The 24,294-nt window shown below is 38.1% G+C and overlaps 1 protein-coding gene across 5 annotated transcripts in view; it reads right to left on the bottom strand.

Moving 5' to 3' along the window:
* NRG4 (neuregulin 4) overlaps window positions 1-24,294 on the bottom strand; it is a 123,683-nt gene that overhangs the window by 75,199 nt on the left and 24,190 nt on the right. For 2 of the 5 annotated variants that reach the window (XR_007727689.1, XM_050799917.1), the window contains exons 6-7: window positions 3,582-3,647; window positions 1,554-1,647 (exon numbers count right to left, since the gene is read on the bottom strand). Coding sequence is in view for 2 of the 5 variants with exons in the window: in XM_050799917.1 (XP_050655874.1) it covers window positions 1,554-1,647; window positions 3,582-3,591 (104 nt within the window). In the remaining 3 variants the exon portion in view is untranslated. Of the gene's footprint in view, window positions 1-1,553; window positions 1,648-3,581; window positions 3,648-4,823; window positions 5,280-24,294 lie in introns of those variants that run through there. The other 3 variants (XR_007727691.1, XR_007727690.1, XM_050799918.1) reach the window with 2 other exon arrangements.

Raw genomic sequence — 24,294 nt, forward strand, 5'->3', positions numbered from 1 at the left:
CTGTGATCCGCCCGCCTCGGCCTCCCAAAGTGCTGGGATTACAGGTGTGAGCCACCATGCCTGATCTAAATGCACTTCTTCTGATAAGCATTCTTGTTTTATTTTATACACGCTACATGCCATATCACCTTAGAAAGAATCCAGAATGAACATATTATAAAGTTAAGTGAAACTTGGGAGTTGTATTCAAAGGTGACATCTTTCTTCTTCCCAGCTATATGACCTTTGGCATGTCACTTAATTTCTCATTTTCTCCTCTTTTTTTTTTTTTTTTTTGTATTATTTTCTAAGGTCTCCCCTGCCTCCTTTCTCTAAGATGTTTGTGAGAATTAAGTGTTGAGCAGAGTCAGCAACAAAATTTGGGGGGGACTATCTATGGAAATGTTCTATATCTAGATGTGATAGTGGTGGTGATTTCACAGGTACAAACATTTGTCAAAATTAATCCATTGCGCACTGTAAATGAATGTAGTTCATTATACATAAATTATATCTCAGAAAACAGATTAAAAAACCAAAAGAGTATACTCCTGAGGTACATCATGAGTGTTAAGTAATTGTTAATTTGTTCCTCCATTCCCTTCCCTTTACATATTCACTAGAGAAGAAAAACACCGGGGCACTATTCCCCATGTGAAAAGCCCTAAAATCTTCTTGAGATAGTTGTGAGGTTATTTCTTTTTGTCTCCTCTCCTCCATACTACATCCCAGTATCTTCAACTTTTCCTATGAATTTTACTTTTCTGTCCTTTTATGTACAGTAAGATCTTAAATCTAGATTCTATACTTCTCAGTTTGGTTAAAGAACAAAAAAGAGTAATTCACATGTGTTACAAAATATCTTTAGATCTTAAGTGTTAGCTCCACAGTATACGGCAGTACTACGATGTTAACTCATATACTAAAAAGAGGTTTATTATTACACACTTAAATCCTATTCAACCAACTCATAGGAATCAGGCTACAGAAGTACTATTTTGAAGTTTTTTATGGGTCACTGGCTGTATCTGTACTCCCGCAGTGAATTATATTATTTTAAAACAATAGTGGCTAAGATACCATTCTTTTTTATTTGCTACCACTATTAGAAAAACAATGCTTCTTTTGCTTTTTAACATATAAAGTGTAAGTTTTGGTGCCAACTCTGTTATCATGTGCTTATGTATTAAAAACTCAAAATAAAATATCTCATATTAGGTTTTTTTGATTAGCAAATTCCCTAGCTATTTTGCCAGGAATATTAAGCACAGACTGCCTTCCTTAAATTGCTAAAATCAAAGAGTTCACTAAAAGGGATTATTTTTTAACAATATGTCTAGGCTAGGAACTACCATTACCAATTTTCAAAATAAACACCTTGATTAGTGAGATTTTTATTGTGCTATTTGTTTTTGTTTTGTTTTAAAAGGATAAATTTTCCCTACATAAATACGAATAATATGCCTCATACCTTTTCATCTTACACTTTTTGTTTACTTTTTATCACTTCTCAAAGAAGTTAGTAGACAATAAAAAAATAAAGTTAACATCTTCCCTTAGTCCATTTAACTCACCTACAAAATGGGCTGGGAATAGTAGGTATCACATAACAAAGCCCCCCATTCAGGCAAAATGACTTGTGACTGGGACCACAGGGCTCTTCGTGATCTAAAACACATACATATATAAAATAGAGAAAAGCAAATTAAAGTTTTGCTAATGCAACAAGGAATAGGAATAACTATCTTAAACTGAAGTAGCAATTCTGAAAATCAGAATGAATAATTTTTTTTTCTCAAAATGAAAGACTTAATTCTATTCCTTATTTGACAGACTGGGACTTCTATGTCTTTAAGAGAAAAATTATGTCCTAAAGATATGGCCATTAACTATAATGGGTTTAGACACTAAATAACAGAAATAAGGAATGCCTATATTAGTTAGATTAAAAGGAGGTGATTAGGATCTTAGAACAAACAGGGCCTTTCTCACTTACTACAGAGATTTGGCAGTATTACCTAGAGTTTCCCTGTCCCAAGAATTTATTTAGATTCTTGTTTTTCCTATTAGGTCTCAAATACATTAATATCTGAAATTGCGTCTGGGAAAGGATTTAGATAATTAATTTTTTATTTCCAAAGTTAACTTTAAATGTTCCTATATGACAATCTAAATGTCAGAAACCAAAAATAATCTTATAAGGTGTTGATTTGCAAGGTGATTTTAGGTAATAGCTACTAACTATAAAGACATATCTAAAGTTACAAAGAAAAATTAAAAAGCTAAGTCATAGCTTGATATACAGCCAAATCTTTTAGAATACTAAGAAAATAAGCCTCTACTTCTCTCTTGCTTCTTGTCTCTCTTTCCTCTTTCTTCAGCCTCATCTTCTTTCTTTATCTTTGACCTTTCCTTTATCTGTCTTTATCTCTCTGCCTTCCCTTTCTCCCTTGGTACCTCTGCTTCCTTCCAGCCTCACCCCCAAGACCTTTTATAAAAAATCCCTGGCCACCAAAACCATTGTATAGAGAAAATTAGAATAACAGAAGGATTCATTGAATCATTATACTAGTAATTTATGAAGAGAAAATTGGTGAATATTTTATCTTTCAGCCTTAAAGGGGAAATTATATTGCTTTAATATTGTACGTTGTTAGTTCTTAATTGTTTCTGTCTAGGAAATGACCCAGAATCATCCATTGGGAATAAGAAAATGGCATTACTCCCATTGGGACTCCAATTTGACATTAAAATTAGTATATTAATTTAAAAAATTATCTAGCATTTATGTGCTACTAAGATATCAATGCTTGCTAAGATATAATTGCTATGAGTCAGATATCTCCACAATCAGATTTTCAAATTTTAAAACTTTTGTTTTACTTTAGAATTGAGAAAATCCTGTTTCAGCATCACATTATAGCCCAAAGAGTATAAAAATGAAAAGAGGAAATCAGAACTACAGAGAACTGGTGAAAAAGAAAGTAAAATCAACCAAAATGAATTCTTTGAGATTTTTTTTTTTTTTACACAATGCCATGCTTCTTCCTAATCAAACAACTTTCAACAAGATTATAAAATTTTTCAGGAATAATTTGGCTAAAAAATAAAATTAACATTATATCAGAATCAAAGGAGTCATCATATATGGTTTTCCACTGAGGGTGGAAAGTAACTTTATCACAGCTAAAATTAGTGTCCTTGTTTTAATCAGATTATAGTCATACATATCTCAACACTTGGCATTTATTTTATCAATAAAGAAAACTCATCTAAACCTGAATCACTATTTCTGAATCTACTTTTATTCTGACTTCTATTTCCTTTACTATTTGAGCTGATTTCAGATATAGAACAAGCTAGAATGTATCAGGTTATAAAACCAATAAAACATATATGTCTAAAATAAAATAGTTTTATGTCATAAAGGAAGGTCTCTCAAAACCAAATATTTCATATTTGAAATATTAATTTCATATTCACATCTCTTCCAATGATGTTGGAAGGGAATAATACAGCCTTGTGTTAATATACATTTTTGATCGTTGTTCTATTGCTATGGAAACATATTGACAAAAACATATAAATGTATAAGAAATTACCTGTTGGCATCTTAATTTGTAAATAGTTTCATTCTTGGTCAAGAGATTAGGGTTGAAAAACAGTACCTAAAACATTTTAAAAAATAATAATTTAGGGAAAATGGTCTTCTTTTAAGGGCATTACAAAATGTCAAATATTCTAACAGCAATATTCTTAAATGTTGAAAATAATAAAGACATTTATATACTAGGGACAAATTTTAGTTACGGCATTTTTAGATACCTATTACATTTCAATAAAAAATATGAACAAAACTAAAAGATCAATAACATACTTAATATAAATCATTGCCTAAATAATGTAATTTAATCTTAAATATCTCTCTGCAGAAAAGTCTAATAAGGCTTATTTTTAGTAAACATTATTAACATAGTAGAGTACTACATGGAATTTTACATGAACGATATGAGACAGTAAGTAAAACTGAATGAACTGAATTGACTTTCTGCTTTTTCATAAAGCTTATTTACAATCTCACTCTTAAGTCGAATCAGTAACTTCCACTTTTTCAATTTACTGAAAATAGCCAAAATGTACTACAGAAAAATCTTCAATTGCATTTCAAGTTTTTGCACTTTTATAGAACCTTTAAAACTTTTATAAAAGCACTTTTAAGTTTACCATAGATTGCACATTACATTTATCAATCCATGCGAACCTTTCTTTTAAAAAATGTCCAGGGCTGATAGGTGCAGCAAACCACCATGGCACACATGTAATAAACACACTATGTAACAAACCTGAACGTCCTGCACATGTATCCCGGAACTTAAAATTAAATTAAAAAAAAGAAAATGTTAACCACAGAAACACAAAAAATGTCTGGCATCTGGCAAAGCAATGTAGCTAATAAGACACTCTTACATATGAAGTTTCCTGCTATAACAGAAACAAAAGAATTCAAACATATATCTGAAGAGGTGAAGCATTTATACTTACATTATGATTACAAGCTCCCAATTCTGTTCTATAAAGAACACTTCTGACCTAAACAGAAAGACTCTAACAGAAATCTCAATCTACTAACACAGTTGTAATATCAAGGTCTTCTCTCAAAGCCAACAGCTCTTTTCTTAGACAAGCAGAGAGGCAGAGAGAGCGAGCAAGCAATCGAGAGAGAACACACACGAGCAAGAACAGGCAGGAAGGAGAACATTAAATCTATTTGATTTTTTAAAATCACTGACTCATACTGTTTCTTTTTTCCAAACAAATAGGACTTACCCTCAATAAAAACTTACATTCACACACAAAATAAATTTTGTTGGACATGCAGTGTTTCAAAAGTTTTTGAATACTGCAGACAACAGCAGCTGTGACTTGCATTTTATAACATGTCAAAAATCTGATTTATATGGCTGCAGTGTGCAGTGTGGGCGAGGTCACGCCAGACCAAGGTGTGCACAGAGGTCAGGCACTGGCCAAGGGAGCCACCCCTTCAATTTACATGTTCAGAGTTGCAAATGGAGCAGAATTTTATTTAGAAAAGGAGTTGTACTAAGGGGCACTTCCAAATCACTGTCCAAGTTTTAAAGGTAAAAACCAAAGCACATTCTTCAGACTCATTACTTATCTTTGCTTGTCTGAATAATTCAAGACGTAGTGTAAGTTTGGGAGAAAATAAATTTTAATGTGGAGCTAATGGGTAAGTGTTTCACAAATTTTTAAAAAATATTTTTCAAAATTTATGTTTTATGAGGTTTTATCTTACAAGCCAGATAAAATTTATATAAATAATGACCTGAAGAACTTATAAAGCTAAAAGAAGGTAATAGCTATAACAAAACTTATAACACCAAGTTCAATTTGAAATGAATAAAATCATTGAACCTGACTAATACCAATGACAGTATAATGCCTGAATACTATGGCAAAGTTGTTAAATATAGTGATGAAACTTTTAAAAATAATAAACAATTTAAAAATATTGACTAAACTGTAATTTTGTTTAAATGAAGTATAGAGATCTTCATCATATAATTATCTAAAGTATGCCAAACATTTAGATGGTTATCTTTTCTAAAATGACAATTACTACTTGACTGATGTAAAGCCCAAACTAATATGTTTGTTTTGTTGTTTTAAGAAAATATTAAACTCAAAATCAAATACTCTAAAAACAATCTGTTCATTAGGAGAATGGTGTGAACCTGGGAGGTGGAGCTTGCAGTGAGCCAAAATTGCGCCACTGGACTCCAGCCTGGGCGACAGAGCAAGCCTCCGTCTCAAAAACAAAACAAAACAAAACAAAAAAAGCCAATCTGTTCATTATTACATTTTTAAAATTATACTTTAAGTTCTGGGATACATGTGCAGAATGTGCAGGTTTGTTACATAGGTATATGCGTGCCATGCTGGTTTCCTGCACCCATCAACTCATCATCTACATTAGGTATTTCTCCTAATGTTATCCCTCCCTTAGCCCCCCACCCCCTGACAGGCCCTGGTGTGTGATGTTCTCCTCCCTGTGTCCATATGTTCTCATTGTTCAATTTCCACCTATGAGTGAGAATATGTGGCATTTGGTTTTCTGTTCTTGTGTTAGTTTGCTGAGAATGATGGTTTCCAGCTTTACCCATGGTCCTGCAAAGGACATGAGCTCACCCTTTTTTATGGCTGCATAGTATTCCATGGTGTATATGTGCCACATTTTCTTTATCCAGTCTATCATTGAGGGGAATTTGGGTTGGTTCCAAGTCTTTGCTATTGTGAACACTGCCACAATAAACACACGTGTGCATGTGTCTTTATAGTAGCATGATTTATAATCCTTTGGGTATATACCCAGTAGCGGGATTGCTGGGTCCAAAGGTATTTCTAGTTCTAGATCCTTGGGGAATCAACAGACTGTCTTCCACAATGGTTGAACTAATTTACACTCCCACCAATAGTGTAAAAGCATTCCTATTTCTTCACATCCTCTCCAGCATCTGTTGTTTCCTGACTTTTTAATGATCGCCATTCTAACTGGTGGGAGATGGTATCTCATTGTGGTTTTGATATGCATTTCTCTAATGACCAGTGATGATGAGCTTTTTTTCATATGGTTGTTGGCTGCATAAATGTCTTATTTTGAAAAGTGTCTGTTCAAATCCTTCACCCATGTTTTGATGGGGTTGTTGACTTCTTTCTTGTAAATCTGTTTAAGTTCCTTATAGATTCTGGGTATTAGCCCTTTGTCAGATGGATAGATTGCAAAAATTTTCTCCCATTTTGTAGGTTGCCTGTTCACTCTGATGATAGTTTCTTTTGCTGTGCAGAAGCCCTTTAATTTAATTATATCTCATTTGTCAATTTTGGCTTTTGTTGCCATTGCTTTTGGTGTTCTAGTCACGAAGTCTTTGCCCATGCCTATGTCCTGAATGGTATTGCCTAGGTTTCTTTCTAGGGTTTTTACAGTTTTAGGTTTTAGGTGTATGTCTTTAATCCATCATGAGTTAATTTTTATATGAGGTGTAAGGAAGGGGTCCAGTTTCAGTTTTCTGCATATGGCTATCCATTTTTCCCAACACCATTTATTAAATAGAGAATCCTTTCCCCATTGCTTGTTTTCATCAGGTTTGTCAAAGATCAGATGGTTGCAGATGTGTGGTGTTATTTCTGAGGCCTTTGTTCTGTTCCTTTGGTCCATATATCTGTTTTGGTATCAGTACCATGCTGTTTTGGTTACTATAGTCTTGTAGTATAGTTTGAAGTCAGGTAGCGTGATGCCTTCAGCTTTGTTCTTTTTGGTTAGGATTGTCTTGGCTACACAGGCTCTTTTCTGGTTCCACATAAAGTTTAAAGTTAGGTTTTTCTAATTTTGTGAAGAAAGTCAATGGTAGCCTGATGGGGATAACAATGAATCTCTAAATTACTTTGGGCAGTATGGACATTTTCAAGATATTGATTCTTCCTATCCATGAGCATGGAATGGAATGTTCTTCCATTTGTTTGTGTCCTGAGCAGTGGTTTGTAGTTCTCCTTGAGGAGGTCCTTCACATCCCTTGTAAGTTGTATTCCTAGGTATTTTATTCTCTTAGTAGCAAATGTGAATGGAAGTTCACTCATGATTTGGTTCTCTGTCTGTTATTGTTGTACAGGGATGCTTGTGATTTTTGCACATTGATTTTGTATCCTGAGACTTTGCTGAAGTTGCTTATCAGCTTAAGGAGTTTTTGGGTTGAGACGATGGGGTTTTCTAAATATGCAATCACGTCATATGCAAATAGAGACAATTTGACTTCCTCTCTTCCTATTTGAATACACTTTATTTCTTTCTCTCGCCTAATTGCCCTGGCCAGAACTTCCAATACTATGTTGAATAGGAGTGGTAAGAGAGGGCATCCTTGTCTTGTGCCGGTTTTCAAAGGGAATGTTTCCAGCTTTTGCCCATCCAGTATGATATTGGCTGTGGGTTTGTCATAAACAGCTCTTATTATTTTGAGATGCATTCCATCGTTACCTAGTTTATTGAGAGTTTTTAGCATAAAGGGGTGTTGAATTTTATCAAAGGCCTTTTCTGCTTCTGTTGAGATAATCATGTGGTTTTTGTCATCGGTTCTGTTTGTGTGATGGATTACATGTATTGATTTCTGCATGTTGAATCATCCTTGCATTCCAGGGATGAAGCTGACTTGATCATGGTGGATAAGCTTTTTGATGTGCTGTTGGATTCAGTTTGCCAGTATTTTATTGAGTATTTTCACATCGATATTCATCAGGGATACTGGCCTGAAATTTTCTTTTTTTGTTGTGTCTCTGCCAGGTTTTGGTACCAGGATGCTGCTGGCCTCATAAAATGAGTTAGGGAGGAGTCCCTCTTTTTCTATTGTTAGGAATAGTTTCAGAAGGAATGGTACCAGGTCCTTTTGGTACCTCTGGTAGAATTCGGCTGTGAATCCATCTTGTCCTGGACTTTTTTTGATTGGTAGGCTATTAATTACTGCCTCAATTTCAGAACTTGTTATTGGTCTGTTCAGGGATTTGACTTCTTCCTGGTTTAGTGTTGGGCAGGGTGTATGTCCAGGAATGTAACCATTTCTTCCAGATTTTCTAGTTTATTTGCATAGAGGTGTTTATAGTATTCTCTGATGGTAGTTTATATTTCTGTAGGATCAGTGGTAATATCCCCTTTATAATTTTTTATTGTGTCTATTTGATTCTTCTTTTCTTCTTTATTAGTCTGTCTAGCAATCTATTTTGTTGATCTTTAAAGATTCATTGATTTTTTTGAAGTGTTTTTTGTGTCTCTATCTTCTTCAGATCTGCTCTGATCTTAGTTATTTCTTGTCTTCTGCTAGATTTTGAATTTGTTTGCTCTTGCTTCTCTAGTTCTTTTAATTGTGATGTTAGGGTGTCAATTTTAGATTTTTCCTGCTTTATCTTGAGGGCATTTAGTACTATAAATTTCCCTCTGAACACTGCTTTAGCTGTGTCCCAGAGATTCTAGTACATTGTGTCTTTGTTCTTATTGGTTTCAAAGAGCTTCTTTATTTCTGCCTTAATTTCGTTATTTACCCATTAGTCACTCAGGAGCAGGTTGTTCAGTTTCCATGTAGTTGTGCAGTTTTGAGTGAGTTTCTTAATCCTGAGTTCTAATTTGATTGCACTGTGGTTGGAGAGACTGTTATGATTTCCGTGATTTTGCATTTGCTAAGGAGTGTTTTACTTCCAATTATGTGGTCAATTTTAGAGTAAGTGCAATGGGGTGCTGAGAAGAATGTATATTCTGTTGATTGGGGGTAGAGAGTTCTGCAGATGTCTATTAGGTCCACTTGGTCCAGAGCTGAGTTCAAGTCCTGAATATCCTGTTAATTTTCTGTCTTGTTGATCTGTCTAATGTTTACAGTAGGCTGTTAAAGTCTCCCACTATTATTGTGTGGGAGTGTAAGTCTCTTTGTAGGTCTCTAAGAACTTGCTTTATGGATCTGGGTGCTCCTGTATTGGGTGCATATATATTTAGGATAGTTAGCTCTTCTTTTTGCATCGATCCCTTTACCATTATGTAATGCCCTTCTTTGTTTCTTTTGATCTTTGTTGGTTCAAAGTCTGTTTTTATTAGAGACTAGGACTGCAAACCCTTTTTTTTTCTTCCCATTTGCTTGGTAAATATTCCTCCAATCCTTTATTTTGATCCTATGTGTTTCTTTGCATATAAGATGGGTCTCCGAAACATGGCACACCAATGTGTCTTGACTCTTTATGCAGTTTGTCAGTCTGTGTCTTTTAATTGGGGCATTTAGCCTGTTTACATTTAAGGTTAATATTGTTATATGTGAATTTGATCCTGTCATTATGATGCTAGCTGGTTGTTTTCCCCTTAGTTGACGCAGTTTCTTCATAGTGTAGATGGTCTTTATAATTTGGTATGTTTTTGCTGTGGCTGGTACTGGTTGTTCTTTTGCGTGCTTAGTGCTTCCTTCAGGAGCTCTAAGGCAGGCCTGGTGGTGACAAAATCTCTCAGCATTTGCTTGTCTGTAAAGGGTTTTATTTCTCCTTCACTTATGAATCTTAGTTTTGCTGGATATGAAATTCTGGGTTGAAAATTCTTTTCTTTAATAACATTGAATATTGGTCCCCACTCTCTTCTGGCTTGTAGGTTTTCTGTGGAGAGATCTGTTGTTAGTCTGATGAGCTTTCCTTTGTGGGTAACCCCTTTCTGGCTGCCCTTAATATTTTTTCTTTCATTTCAACCTTGGTGAATCTGACAATTATGTGTCTTGGGGTTGTTCTTCTCAAGTAGTATGTTTGTGGTGTTCTCTGTATTTCCTGAATTTGAATGTTGGCCTCTCTTGCTAGGTTGGGGAAGTTCTCCTGGATAATATCCTAAAGAGTGTTTTCCAGCTTGGTTTCATTCTCCCCTTCACTTTTAGGTACACCAATCAAATGTAGGTTTGGTCTTTTCACATAGTCCCATATTTCTTGGAGGCTCGCTCGTTTCTTTTCAATCTTTTTTCTCTAATCTTGTCTTCACACTTTATTTCATTAAGTTGATTTTCAATCTCTGATATCCTTTCTTCCACTTGATCAATTTGGCTATTGATACTTGTGTATGCTTCACAAAGTTCTCGTGCTATGTTTTTCAGCTCCATCAGGTCAACTTATGTTCTTCTCTAAACTGGTTATTCTAGTTAGGAATTCCTCTAATCTTTTTTCATGGTTCTTAGCTTCCTTGTATTGGGTTATGATATCCTCCTTTGGCTTGGAGGAGTTTGTTATTACCCATCTTCTGAAGCCTACTTCTGTCAATTTGTCAAACTCATTCTCCATTCAGTTTTGTTCCCTTGCTGGCAAGGAGCTGTGATCCTTTGGAGGAGAAGAGGCGTTCTGGTTTTTGGAATTTTCAGCCTTTTTGCATGGTTTTTCCTCATCTTCGTGGATTTATCTACCTTTGGTCTTTGATGTTGTGACCTTTGGATGGGGTTTCTAAGTGAACATCCTTTTTATTGATGTTGATGCTATTCCTTTCTGTTAGTTAGTTTTCCTTCTAACAGTCAAGCCTCTCTGCTGCAGGTCTGCTGGAGTTTGCTGGAGGTTCACTCCAGACCCTGTTTGCCTAGGTATCACTAGTGTAGGCTGCAGAACAGTAAAGATTGCTGCCTGTTCCCTCCTCTGGAAGCTTTGTCCCAGAGGGGCACCCACCAGATGCCAGATGGAGCTCTCCTGTATGTGGTGTCTGTTGACCCCTGCTGGGAGGTGTCTCCCAGTCAGGAGGCACAGGGGTTAGGGACTCACTTGAGGAAGCAGTTCTCCCTTAGCCGAGCTCGGATGCTGTGCTGGGAGATCCACTGCTCTCTTCAGAACCCGCAGGCAGGGATGTTTAAGTGTGCTGAAGTTGCGCCCACAGTCACCACTTCCCCCAGGTCCTCTGTTCCAGGGAGATGGGGGTTTTATCCATAACCCCCTGACTGGGGCTGCTGCCTTTTTTTTTTTTTTTTAAGAGATTCCCCTGCCCAGAGAGAAGAAATCTAGAGAGGCAATCTGGCTACAGTGGTTTTGCTGAGCTGCAGCGGTCTCCACCCAGTTTGAACTTCCAGGCGGTTTTGTTTACACTGTAAGGGGAAAAACACCTACTCAAGTCTCAGTAATGGCAGACGTCCCTCCCTCCACCACGCAAGCATCCCAGGTCAACCTCAGACTGCTGTGCTGGTAGCAAGAATTTCAAGCCAGTGGATCTTAGCTTGCTGGGCTCTGTGGGGGTGGGATCTGCTGAGCTAGACCACTTGGCTCCCTGGCTTCAGCCCCCTTTCCAGGGGGGTGAATGGTTCTGTCTCGCTGGTGTTCCAGGTGCCACTGGGGTATGAAAAAAAGCTCCTGCAGCTAGCTCGGTGTCTGTCCAAACAGCCACCCAGTTTGGTGTCTGCCCAAACGGCCGCTCAGTTTTGTGCTTGAAACCCACAGCCCTGATGTCGTAGGCACGTGACGGAATTTCCTGGTCTATGGGTTGCGAAGACCATGGGAATAGCATAGTATGTGGGCTGGAGGGCACCATTCCTCATGGCTTCCCTTGGCTAGGTGGGGAGTTCCCCAACCCCTTGCACTTCCCTGGTAAGGCGACACCCCACCCCGCTTTGGCTCGCCCTCTGTGGGCTGCACCCACTGTCTAACCAGTCCCAGTGAGATGACCCGGGTTCCTCAGTCAGAAATGCAGAAATCACCTGCCTTCTGTGTTGGTCTCGCTGGGAGCTGCAGACCAGAGCTGTTACTATTCAGCCATCTTGCCTGCCACCCATTATTACATATTATCTCCCACATTCAAAGGCAATTTTTACATAACTATAACCATTATACAGACATATCTCATTATATGCATTTTATTGCATTTTGCAGATACTGTTTTTACGAAAGGCTTGTGGCAACCCTGAGTCTGTTGGTGTCATTTTTCCAACAGCATGTGCTCACTTCATGTTTCTATGTCACATTTTGGTAATCCTTACAATATTGCAAACTTTTTCATTATTATTACATCTGTTATGGTGATCTGTGATCAGTGATCTTTGATGTTACCATTGTAATTGTTTTGGGGCACCATGAACCATGACTGTAGAAAATAGAGAGAACTTAATCGATAAATCTGCATATTCTGAATGCTCCATTGACCGAACATTCCCCTATCTCCCCTGGCCTCTCTATTCCCTGAGACACAACAATATTGAAATTAGCCCAATTGATAACCCTACAATGGCCCCTAAGTGTTCAAGTAAAAGGGAGAGCTGCATGTTTTTCACTTTAAATCAAAAGCTAGAAATTATTAAGCTTAGTGAGGAGGTATGTAGAAAGGTACGATAGGCCTCTTGCACTGTTAAAGGAAATTAAAAGTACTATTCCAGTGAACACACAAATGATAAAATGAAACAGCCTTATTGCTGTTATGGAGAAAGTTTTAGTGATCTGGATAGAAGGTCAAACCAGCCACCACTTCCTCTAAGCCAGGGTTGTCCAATCTTTTGACTTCCGTGGGCCACAGTGGAAAAAGAATTGTCTTGGGCCACACATAAAATACACTAACACTAACAATAGCTGATGAGGAAAAAAAATCGCAAAAAAATCTTATAATGTTTTAAGAAGTTTACGAATTTGTGTTGTGCAGCATTCAAAGCCATTCTGGGCTGCATGCAGCCCATGTGCCAGGGTTGGACAAGCTTGCTGTAAGCCAAAGCCTAATCCAGAGCAAGGCCCTAACTCTTATAAATTCTATGAAGGCCGAGAGAGGTAAAGAAGCTGCAGAAGAAAATTTGAAGCTAGCAGAGTTCATGGGGTTTAAGGAAAGAAGCCATCTCCATAACATAAAAGTGCAAGGTAAAGCAACAAGTGCTAATGTAGAAGCAGCAGCAAATTATCCAGAAAATCTGTCTAAGATCATTGAAGATGGTTACACTAAACAACAGATTTTCACTGTAGACAATACCAGCTTCTAGTAGAAGAAGATACCATCTTGGACTTTTATAGCTAAAGAGAAGTTACTGTCTGGCTTCCAAGCTTTGAATGACAGGTTGACTTCTTGTTATGGGCTAATACAGCTTGTGACTTTAAGCTGAAGCCAACACTCATCCATCATTCTGAAAATCCTAGGGCCCTTAAGAATTATGCTAAATCTAATCTGCCTGTGCTGTATAAACAGAACAACAAAACCTGGATGACAGCACATCTCTTTACAGCATGGTTTACTAACTATCTTAAGTCTACTGTTGAGGCAAGACCCTCCCCCAGCAAAAACATTACAACTCACTGAGGGCTCAGATGTTTGTCAGCATTTTTTAACAATCAAGTATTTTTAAATTAAGGTATATACATTATTTTTTAGATACAATGCTATTGCATACCTAATAGGCTATAGTATAAACATACCTTTTATATGCATTGGGAAACCAAAAAAATTTGTGTGACTCACTTTATTGTGATATTTGCTTTATTGAAGCAGTCTGAAACCAAGACCCACAATATCTCAGAGGTGTGCTTGTACACATACACACACACATAAACCATTTTAGCGTATGGTGTTTGAATTTCAAAATGACGTTTTCATGAAACAAAATCAGTATCTTTTATTATTTTATTTGAACCGTGAAGCTATGATGCTGTCTACTAATATGAAAATGACTACTAAACTGTATATGGGAGATAATCTGTGACTTCATGACATTCGAGATGTATTTATTAAGAGACATATTGTGATGATTTTGTATTATTTTTTGCACCATGCAAATAAGCAGTCTTTAGGATCATGTGATTCTAAAGTAGAAAATCTATAGATTTTCAAGCTAACTTTTCACTCTAAGTCAGTGGTCCCCAGTCTTTTCGGCACCAGGGACTGGTTTCATGGAAGACAATTTTTCCATGGACTGAGGTGGGGGATGGTTTCAGGTTGAAATTATTCTACCTCAGGTCATCAGGCATTAGATTCCCATAAAGAGCACGCAATCTAGATCCCTCACATTTGCAGTTCACAATAGGGTTCACGCTCTATGAGAATCTAATGCCACCGCTGATTTGATAGGAGGTGGAGCACAGGCCATGATGCTCACTTGCCTGCTTCTCACCTCCTGCTGTGCAGCCTGGTTCCTAATAGGCCACGGTCCGGTACTGGTCTGCAGCCCGGGTGTTGGGGACCCCTGGTCTAAATGAAAGACTTGATCTTTAAAAACTATTTTTCCATCCACCTATCAATAAACGTGTACTAAGTGGCCTACTACCCTTTTAAAAAAAAGGATAGTCTCTTGCTGGGTGAGGAATGCCAGATACATAAACAAGCACAAAAATGTTTTTGGCTGATTCATATAAGCATATTTTGACTTACAAAAATGAGTTTCACGTGATTAAACCTAATATTCTTACAGAGACATATGTATGTTACTATATTTACACACACACACACACAGACACACACACACACAAATTCTTAACTGTTAATGGAGAATCAGAAAAAGATTCCAAGAGGTAGAATGAATAAGAGTTTGTAAACAGAGATGAATGAACATTTCAGACAGAGGTAACAGCATGTCCAAAGGCATAAAAGAAGGAAGATCTAATGTATTCAAATAATTGCAGGTAGATCACAAGCCAGGAAATGTATAGTAGTGTGTGTGGAGTGTGTATGTTCGTAGGAGGGTGGGATGGTGGTGAAAAGAATGGCAAGAATAGATAGTGTAAAACATGCTGGATCCAGATTGTAGGCTTTATCTTAAAGGCAATGGGGAGCTTTGAAAGCTTTTTAGCAAGAGAGTGACATGATTACATAAACATTTTAGAAAATTCATTCTGATGGCAGTGTGGAAAACAAATTGGAATCTTCTGAGAACATGGTATCAGAGAAAGCAGTTTGGAGGCTATTTTAATAATAGTGAAGAAATAAGGCATAGGAATTAGGACAAAGAGAGAGATAATTAAAGACATACTTAGGAGGTACACCCACAGTAAAGCTGAGCAGGGTAAGAAAAAAATCAAGAACAACTTTCAAATGTTGCTAAAATTAAATAACTAAAGGAATAGCTATTAGGGAAATTCATATTAAAATCACAATGAGGTGATGTCAGCAAGATAGCTCACTAGAGACACCTGGCACCCATACTCCCCACCCACACAAGAAAGGACCAACGCAATGAATAAAGAGCTAAGATTTCACTAGAGTGTTGACCAGAGAGTGCTGGAGTACAGTAGGGAAGTGGGGAGGTACCTATAGTGATTGGAAGTCCAGGAGGTACCTACAGTGATTGGAAGCAACGGAGAGAGACACCTAGCCTCTGTGGCACTGTCTACCATGCCTGCATAGATTGATTTGGAGACAGGAGAGAATTTCCCTTTCAGGGAAATGGTAAGCAGAAGAATCTCATCAGCTGCTATTGCCACTGCAAATGCCCACAGTCCTTACTATAGGTGAATCCCACATCATCCCAAGCCCCAAGTCCAGTTTGGAGAGCTGCTGGGAATTCATGCAACTACACTGGATTATGTAGTTGCACGGATTATGAGCACAAGGTGTGCACTCCCCAACCCCCACCTATCCTGTGAGCCACACTGCTGCAGCACAGTGCCATCTTGAAATTAGAGCCACCTCTGGAATGCGTCCTCCTCTGGGACCAGTAGCCATTGCGCCTCTCCAGCACTGGTGGTTCAGCTTCATTCCACTCAGCCCATAGATGGCTGATGCATAACCCCAGCTGTGCAAAGCCTGGGTCCAGGATGGGTTGCAAATCTGGTCCTACACAGCAGGGAAACCAATTCCCACTGCCCGCACTTCCAGCTGGAGGAATAGTCTAGCAGTCCTACCCAGGGTGAACCCACTGCTGAGCCAGCTAAACTGCTGCACACCCTCCCCTAAGTTAAGCAAGAAAGGACTTGGGGCTACCAAGTAGTTGACAAGCAACCCCTTGGGCTGTCCACCAAACAGATGGAGCAGCTACAAGCCTAGGACCTGAGAAACAGCCCTGCGGCACCCACCCCTCCTGCTGACACACCTCTGGCCTGCCCAAAGGCCCCACGCCTGTAATCAGAGCCTGAGAAACAGCTTCATGGGCTACTCCTAGTTCACCTTCTCCTAGGCCTCCAAGCTGCCAACCATGTAAGTCTTGGGCCTAAGAAACAGCTCTGCAGGCTGCCCCTGGCTAGCATGCCCCCAGGCTGACTGAGTAGCTGTATGTCCACTTCCTAGGCCTGACAAACAGCCCCGGGGGCTGCCCCTGGCAGACACACTCCCAGACTGAGTGGCTGTGTGTCCATGTCCTGGCCACATCTACCAGACATGCACCCAGGCCACCCAATAAACCACCCATGTCCTAGACCAGAGAAACAACTCCAGGAGCAAACTTGAACAGACATACACCCAGGACAACTGAGAAGCCATGCATCTGCATCCCAGGCCTAAAAAACAGCCCCGTGGGATACCCCTGACAGACATGCCCTCAGGCCAGCTGAATAGCTGTGCACCCATGTCTCAGGTCTGAGAAATAGCCTTGTAAGCCATCCCTGGCAGGCATAACCCCAGACTGGCTGAGCAACCAGGTGCCTGTGCCACCAGCCAGGGTAACAACTCCAAGGCCCCGACCCCAGCAAGACTTCAAGTTGTCTGACTCACTGCGTGCATACTCGCACCCTTGACCTGAGAAAAAGCTTCACTCTCAGCAAAGCCACACCACCACTGCCAAACTCTCTCATCCTAGATTCCTGAGACACTCATAAATGTTAGTAGTGTAGATTACAGCTGAAGAAACTACCTGGAGACTATACTACATGTTAATCTAGACCCAAAACCAAGGCACCCCACCAAACTGACACCCCAAGACCCATCTATATGTATAAGTCTTTCCATAAGAAAATTGGAGGGGGCAATTTTTCCACCAAATGCATAGAAATTAACGTAGGCAAAAAAACCCAACCAAACAAACAAAAAACATAGGCAGAAAAAGCAGGCAAACATTATACCTTCAGAAGAACACAGTAATTATCCAGTAAGAATCCAGTCATAAGGAACTATATGAAATACCAGGAAAAGAATTCAAAATAGTACTCTTAAGGAAACTCAGTGAGATAAAAGAGAATATAGATAGACAGGGGCCAGGCACAGTGGCTCACGCCTGTAATCCCAGCACTTTGGGAGGCCGAGGCGGGCAAATCGTGAGGTCAGGAGATTGAGACCATCCTGGCTAACACAGTGAAACCCGGTCTCTACTAAAAATACAAAAAATTAGCCAGGCTTGGTGGCGGGTGCCTGTAGTCCCAGCTACTCAGGAAGCTGAGGCAGGAGAATGGCATGAACCCAGGAGGCGGAGCTTGTGGTGAGCCGAGATCGCGTCACTGCACTCCACCCTGGGCGACAGAGCGAGACTCCATCTCAAAAAAAAAAAGAGAGAGAATATAGATAGACAACAATGAAATTTTAAAAATTCACTATTTAGATGAGAAATTCAATAAAGAAATAGATATCATAAAAAAGAATCAAACAGAAATCCTGAAGCTGAAGGATTCAATTAATTAAATAAAAAATACAATTGAGGCTGGGCACAATGACTGACTCCTATAATCCCAGCACTTTTGGGAGGCCAAGGCGGGTAGATCACTTGAGGTCAAAAGTTCAAGACCAGCCTGGCCAATGTGGTGAAACCCTGTCTCTCCTAAAAAATACAAAAATTAGATTGGCATACTGGTGGGTGCCTGTAATCCCAGCTACTTGAAAGGCTAAGGGAGGAAAACCGCTTGAACCCAGAAGATGGAGGCTGCAGTAAGCCAAAATCGCACCACTGCACTCCAGCCTGAGTGACAGAGTGAGACTCTGTCTCAAAAATTTAAAAAAAAAAAAAAATTGAGAGCATCAGTAAACAGACTAGATCAGCCAGAATAAGGAATTTCTGAATGTGAAGATAGGTCTTTTGAAGTAACACAGGCAGCCCACCCGCTACACACCCAAAAGAAGGCCTCCAAGATGTATGAGACATCATTAAGTGAACAAATATTTGCATTATGGGCATTCCAGAAGAAGAAAAGAAGGAGAAAAAAGCTAGTATTTCATTAAATATGTTTTCTGCATATTTAATGAAATAATAGCTGAAGTCATCACAGGTTTTGGGAGAGAGACAGATATCCAGATCCAGAAAGTTCAAATAATCCCACATAGATTCAACCTAAACAAGTCCTCTTCAATGCACATTATAGTCAAATTATCAAAAGTCAAAGACAAAGATAGAATTATAAAACTGCAAGAGAAAAGAATTAAGTCACATGTAAGGGAATTCCCATTAGTTTGAGTGGATTCCACAGCAGAAACCTTATAGGCCAAGAGAAAATAGGATATAATCAAAGTACTGAAAGAAAAAAACTATCAGCAAAAGTATTATACCCAGCAAAGATATCCTTCAGGAATAAAGGAGAAATAAAATCTTTGCTTCCAGCCAAGCAAAAACTAAGGGAATTCATCACCACTAGACTGGCTATATAAGAAATGCTCAAGGGAATCTTACATATGGAAGGGAAAAGACAATTACCACACTAATAAAAACATGAAACTATTAAACTCACTGGTAGAACTGATATACAAAGGAGAAAGAGAAAGGATTCAAACAATTTCATTACAGAAAACCAACCAACTACAAAAATAAATAAAAGAGAAACAAAGGATACACAAAACTACCAGAAAACAAACATAAAAACAGAAGGAGGTCCTCATCAATAACAACCTTGCATGCCAATGGATTAAATACTCCATTTAAAAGATATAGATTGGCTGAAAGGATAAAAAATAAAAACAAGAGGCTGGGCGTGGTGGCTCACGCCTGTAATCACAGCACTTTGGGAGGCTGAGGTGGGTGGATCACGAAGTCAGGAGATAGAGACCATCTTGGCTAACAAGGTGAAACCTCGTCTCTACTAAAAATACAAAAAATTAGCTGGGCGTGGTGGCAGGCACCTATAGTCCTAGCTACTTGGGCGGCTGAGGCAGGAGAATGGCGTGAACCCAGGAGGCGGAGCTTGCAGTGAGCTGAGATTGTGCTACTGTACTCCAGCCTGAGGGACAGAGCGAGATTCCGTCTCAAAAAATAAACAAATAAAATAAAATAAAACCAAGACCCAACTATATACTGCCTATAAGAAACTCCCTTTATCCATAAAGACTCACACAGACTGAAAGTGAAGGGATGGAAAAAGACATTCCACAAACAAAAACCAAAAACAAGCAGAAATATCTGTATTAGACAAAACAAGACTTCAATTCAAAAGTTGTACAAAGAGAAAAAGAAAGACTTTATATAATTATCAATGGATCCATTCAGCAAGAGAATATAACAGTCTTAAATATATATATGCATCCAACACCAGAGCACCCAGATAGATAAAGCAAGCTGTACAAAGAGAAAAAGAAACATTATATAATCAATGGATCCATTCAGCAAGAGAATATAACAGTCATAAATATATAGATATGCACACAGCACCAGAGCATCCAGATATATAAAGCAAATATTATTACATTTAAAGGGAGAGACAGACTTCAATACAATAATAGTTGGGGACATCAACACCCAGTCTCAGCATTAAACAGGTCATCTAGCCAGAAAATCAACAAAGACACACTGGATTTAAACTGCACCATAGGCTAAATGGACATAATTTTCAAAACGTTTCACCCAACAACTGATTTTTTTCATCAGCACATGGGACATTCTCCAAAACTGACCACATATTAGGACACAAAACAAGTCTCAAACTTTTTTAAAAATTGAAATATCAGTATCTTATTTTACCACAATGGATAAAACTTCAAATCAATAATAAGAGAAACATCCAAAACTATACAAATACATGGAAATTAAACACCACCCTGCTGAATGGCCAATGGATTAAGAAAGAAAATAAGAAAATTAGAAAGTCCCATGAGACAAATGAAAATAGAAACACAACATACCAAAATCTATGGGACACAGCAAAAGCAATATTAAGGGGCAAGTTTATAGTAATAAATGTCTACACAAAAAACTAGAAAGATTTCAAATAAACAATTTAATGATGCATCTCAAGGAACTAAAAAAAAGAAAGAAAAAATCAAACTCAAAATTAGTAGAAGAAATAAAGATCAGAGCAGAAATAAATAAGATTGAGAGAAAAAAATACAAAAGACCAATGAAATGAAAGTTGGTTATTTGAAAAGATAAACAAAATTGACAAATCATTAGCTAAACTAAGAAAAAAGAGAAAACCCAAATAAAAAAATCAGAAATGAAAAATGAGACATCACAACAGATATCACAGAAATACAAAGGGTCATGAACAAATACATGCCAATAAATTTGAAAACCTAGAGGAAATAGATGAGGTCCTGCCTATATACAACCTACCAAGATGGAACCAAGAAGAAATGGAAAACCTGAACAGATCAATAACAAGTAATAAAATTAAAACAGTAATAAAACAGTCTCCTAACAGAGAAAAATCTAGGACCAGATGACTTCACCATTGAACTGTAATGAACCTTTAAAGAATTATTAAAAGTAATTATCCTCAAACTGTTTAAAAAAAAAAAAAAAGTGATTCCAGCTGGGTGTGGTAGCTCACGCCTGTAATCCCAGCACTTTGGGAGGTTGAGGCGGGTGGATCACTTTAGGCCAGGAGTTTGAGACCAGCCTGGCCAATGTAGTGAATCCCCCTCTCTACTAAAAATACACAAATTAGCCAGGTGCGATGGCCTGCACCTGTAATCCCAGGTACTTGGGAGGCTGAGCCAGGAGAATCACTTGAACCCTGGAGGGGAATGTAGGTTGCAGTGAACTGAGATGTGCCACTGCACTTCAGCCTGGGCAGCAGAGCGAGACTCCTCCTCCTTCTCCTCAAAAAAAATAAAATAAAATAAAAAAGTGATTCTATGAGGCCCGCATAACTGTGATAGCAAAACCAGATAAGAACACAACAGAAAGAGAAACTACAGGATAAATCCCCCAATGAACATAGACATAAAAGTGCTCAACAAAATACAGGCAAACCAAATACAAAATACATAAAAAAGATAATACACCTGATCAAGTGGGATTTATGTCAGGAATGCAAGTATGGTTCAACACATGCAAATCAATCAATATGATACACTATATCAACAGGATGAAGGAGAAAAACCATATGATCATGTCAATAGGTGCAGAAAAAAGCATTTGATAAAATGCAACATCCCTTCATAATTAAAAACTCTCATGAAATTAGGTATAGAAGGAAAGTACCTTAACAAAATTAAGGCCATATATGATAGACCCACAGCTAACATCATACTGGATGGACTGGAAGAAGACAAAGATGCCCACTCTCACCACTGTTATTCAACATAGTACCGGAAGTGCTACGTAGAGCAATTAGACAAGAGAAAGAAATAAAGGGTATTCAAATTAGAAAGGAGGAAATCAACCTGTCCCTGTTTGTAGATGACATGATCTTCTATATAGGAAAACCTGAAGACTCTACCAAAAAACTCTTAAAACTAATAAATGAATTCAGTAAAGTTGCAGAATACAAACATCGACATAAAAATCAGCAGTATTTCTATACATGGATGATTAACTAAACTGAAAAAGGAATCAAGACAATCCCATTTACAATAACTACAATAACATAAAATACCTAGGAATAAATTTAACCAAAGAAGTGAAGGATCTCTACAATGAATACTATAAAATGCTGATGAAATAAATTGAAGAGGACACAAACAAACTGGAAGATATGCTCATGGATCAGAAGATTTAATATTGTTTAAAATAATCATACTACCCAAGGAAACCTACAGATTCAATGCAATCCCTATCAAAATACCAATTACATTCTTCACAGAAATAGCAAAAGAAATCCTAAAAGACGCAAAACAGATAAAGCAACCCTGAACAAAAAGAACAAAGCTGCAGGCTGGGTGTGGTGGCTCATGTCTGTAATTCCAGCACTTTGGGAGGCTGAGGCAGGTGGATCACGACATCAGGAGATGAAGACCATCCTGGCTAAAATGGTGAAACTCCGTTTCTACTAAAAATACAAAAAATTAGCCGGGCGTGGTGGCACACACCTGTAGTCCCAGCTACTCGGGAGGCTGAGGCAGGAGAATTGCTTGAACCCAGAAGGCAGAGGTTGCAATGAGCCCAGATTGCACCACTGCACTCCAGCCTAGGTGACAGAGCGAGACTCTATCTCAAAAAAAAAAAAAAGAAAGAAAGAAAAAAAGAAAAAAAAAAAGAACAAAGCTGCAGACATCATGCTACAACTTCAAAATATACTACAAAACTGTAGTAACCAAAACAGCGTGGTTCTGGCATAAAAACAGACACATAGACCAATGGAACAGAAAAGAGAACCCAGAATTAAAGAACCCATGCTTCTACAGCCACCTGATTTTTCACAAAGGCATCAAGGACACTCATTAGGGAAAGGACAATCTCTTCAATAAATAGTGCTGGAAAAATTAGATAGCAATATGCAGAAGGATGAAACTACTCCCCCACCCTCTAACCTTATACAAAAAGCAACTCAAAATGGATTAACAATCTAAATGAAAGACCAGAATCTATGAAACTACTGCAAGGCAACCTAGGGGAAAGACTTCAGGACACTGGTCTGGGAAAAGATTTTATGAATAACACCTCAAAGCACAGGTAACAAAACAAAAATAAACAAATTTGAATTTCTAATTTAAAATCTTTCCACAAAGGAAACACTATGCCTGGATGGATTCATTGGTGAATTCCACCAAACATTTCAGGAAAAAGAGAGAATATTATACAAATTATTTTAGATACTAAAGAATGAACATTTCCCAACTCATTTTTCTGAAACCAACATAACCTTGATGCCAAAACTTGACAAGAAATTAAAGAAAAGAAAATTACTATCAATCCTCATGAACATAGACCAAAAAAATCCTTTAAAAATTAGCAAATTAAATCTAGTGATATAGTAAAAGGATAATATATCATGACCAGCAGGGTTTATCAGCATGGTTGGTCTAATATGTGTGAATTAATACAATTCACCACATTAACAAAATAAAAGATAAAGATTATATTGTCACCTCAATAGATTCAAAAAAGGCATCTGATAAAACTTCAATACCCATTCATGAGGGAAAAAAGTCTCCACAAACTAGGGGAACTTGCTTAAGCTTATAAAGAGTATCTACTAAAAACCTAAGATTAGCATCATATTTCACATTGAAATATTGAAAGCCTTTCCCCTAAGATTAGAAACAAGGCAAAGATGTCCAATTTCACTATTTCTATCACCATTATACTGGAGGTCTTAATTAGCACATGAGGACAATACAAAGAAATATAAAACATAAAAACGGGCTGGGCACGGTGGCTCATGGCTACAATCACAGCACTTTGGGAGGCCGAGGCAGGTGGATCATCTGAGGTAGGGAGTTCAAGACCAGCCTGGGCAATGTGGTGAAACCCCATCTCTACTAAAATACAAAATAAATTAGCCAGGCATGGCAGCATGCTCCTGTAGTCCCAGCTACTTGGGAGGCTGAGGCAGGAGAATTGCTTGAACTCAGGAGGTGGAGGTTGCAGTGAGCCAAGATTGTACCACTGCACTCAAGCACTCCAGCCTGGGCGACAGAGCAAGATTTCGTCTCTCCAAAAAAAAAAAAAAAAAAAAAAAAAAAAAATTAGCTGGATGTGGTGGCGCATGCCTGTAATCCCAGCTACTCGGGAGGCTGAAACAGGAAAATCACTTGAACCCAGGAGGTTGCAGTGAGCTGAGATCGTGCCATTGCAC

This window comes from Macaca thibetana, chromosome 7 (genome assembly GCF_024542745.1).
Source record: "Macaca thibetana thibetana isolate TM-01 chromosome 7, ASM2454274v1, whole genome shotgun sequence".
NCBI lineage: Eukaryota > Metazoa > Chordata > Mammalia > Primates > Cercopithecidae > Macaca > Macaca thibetana.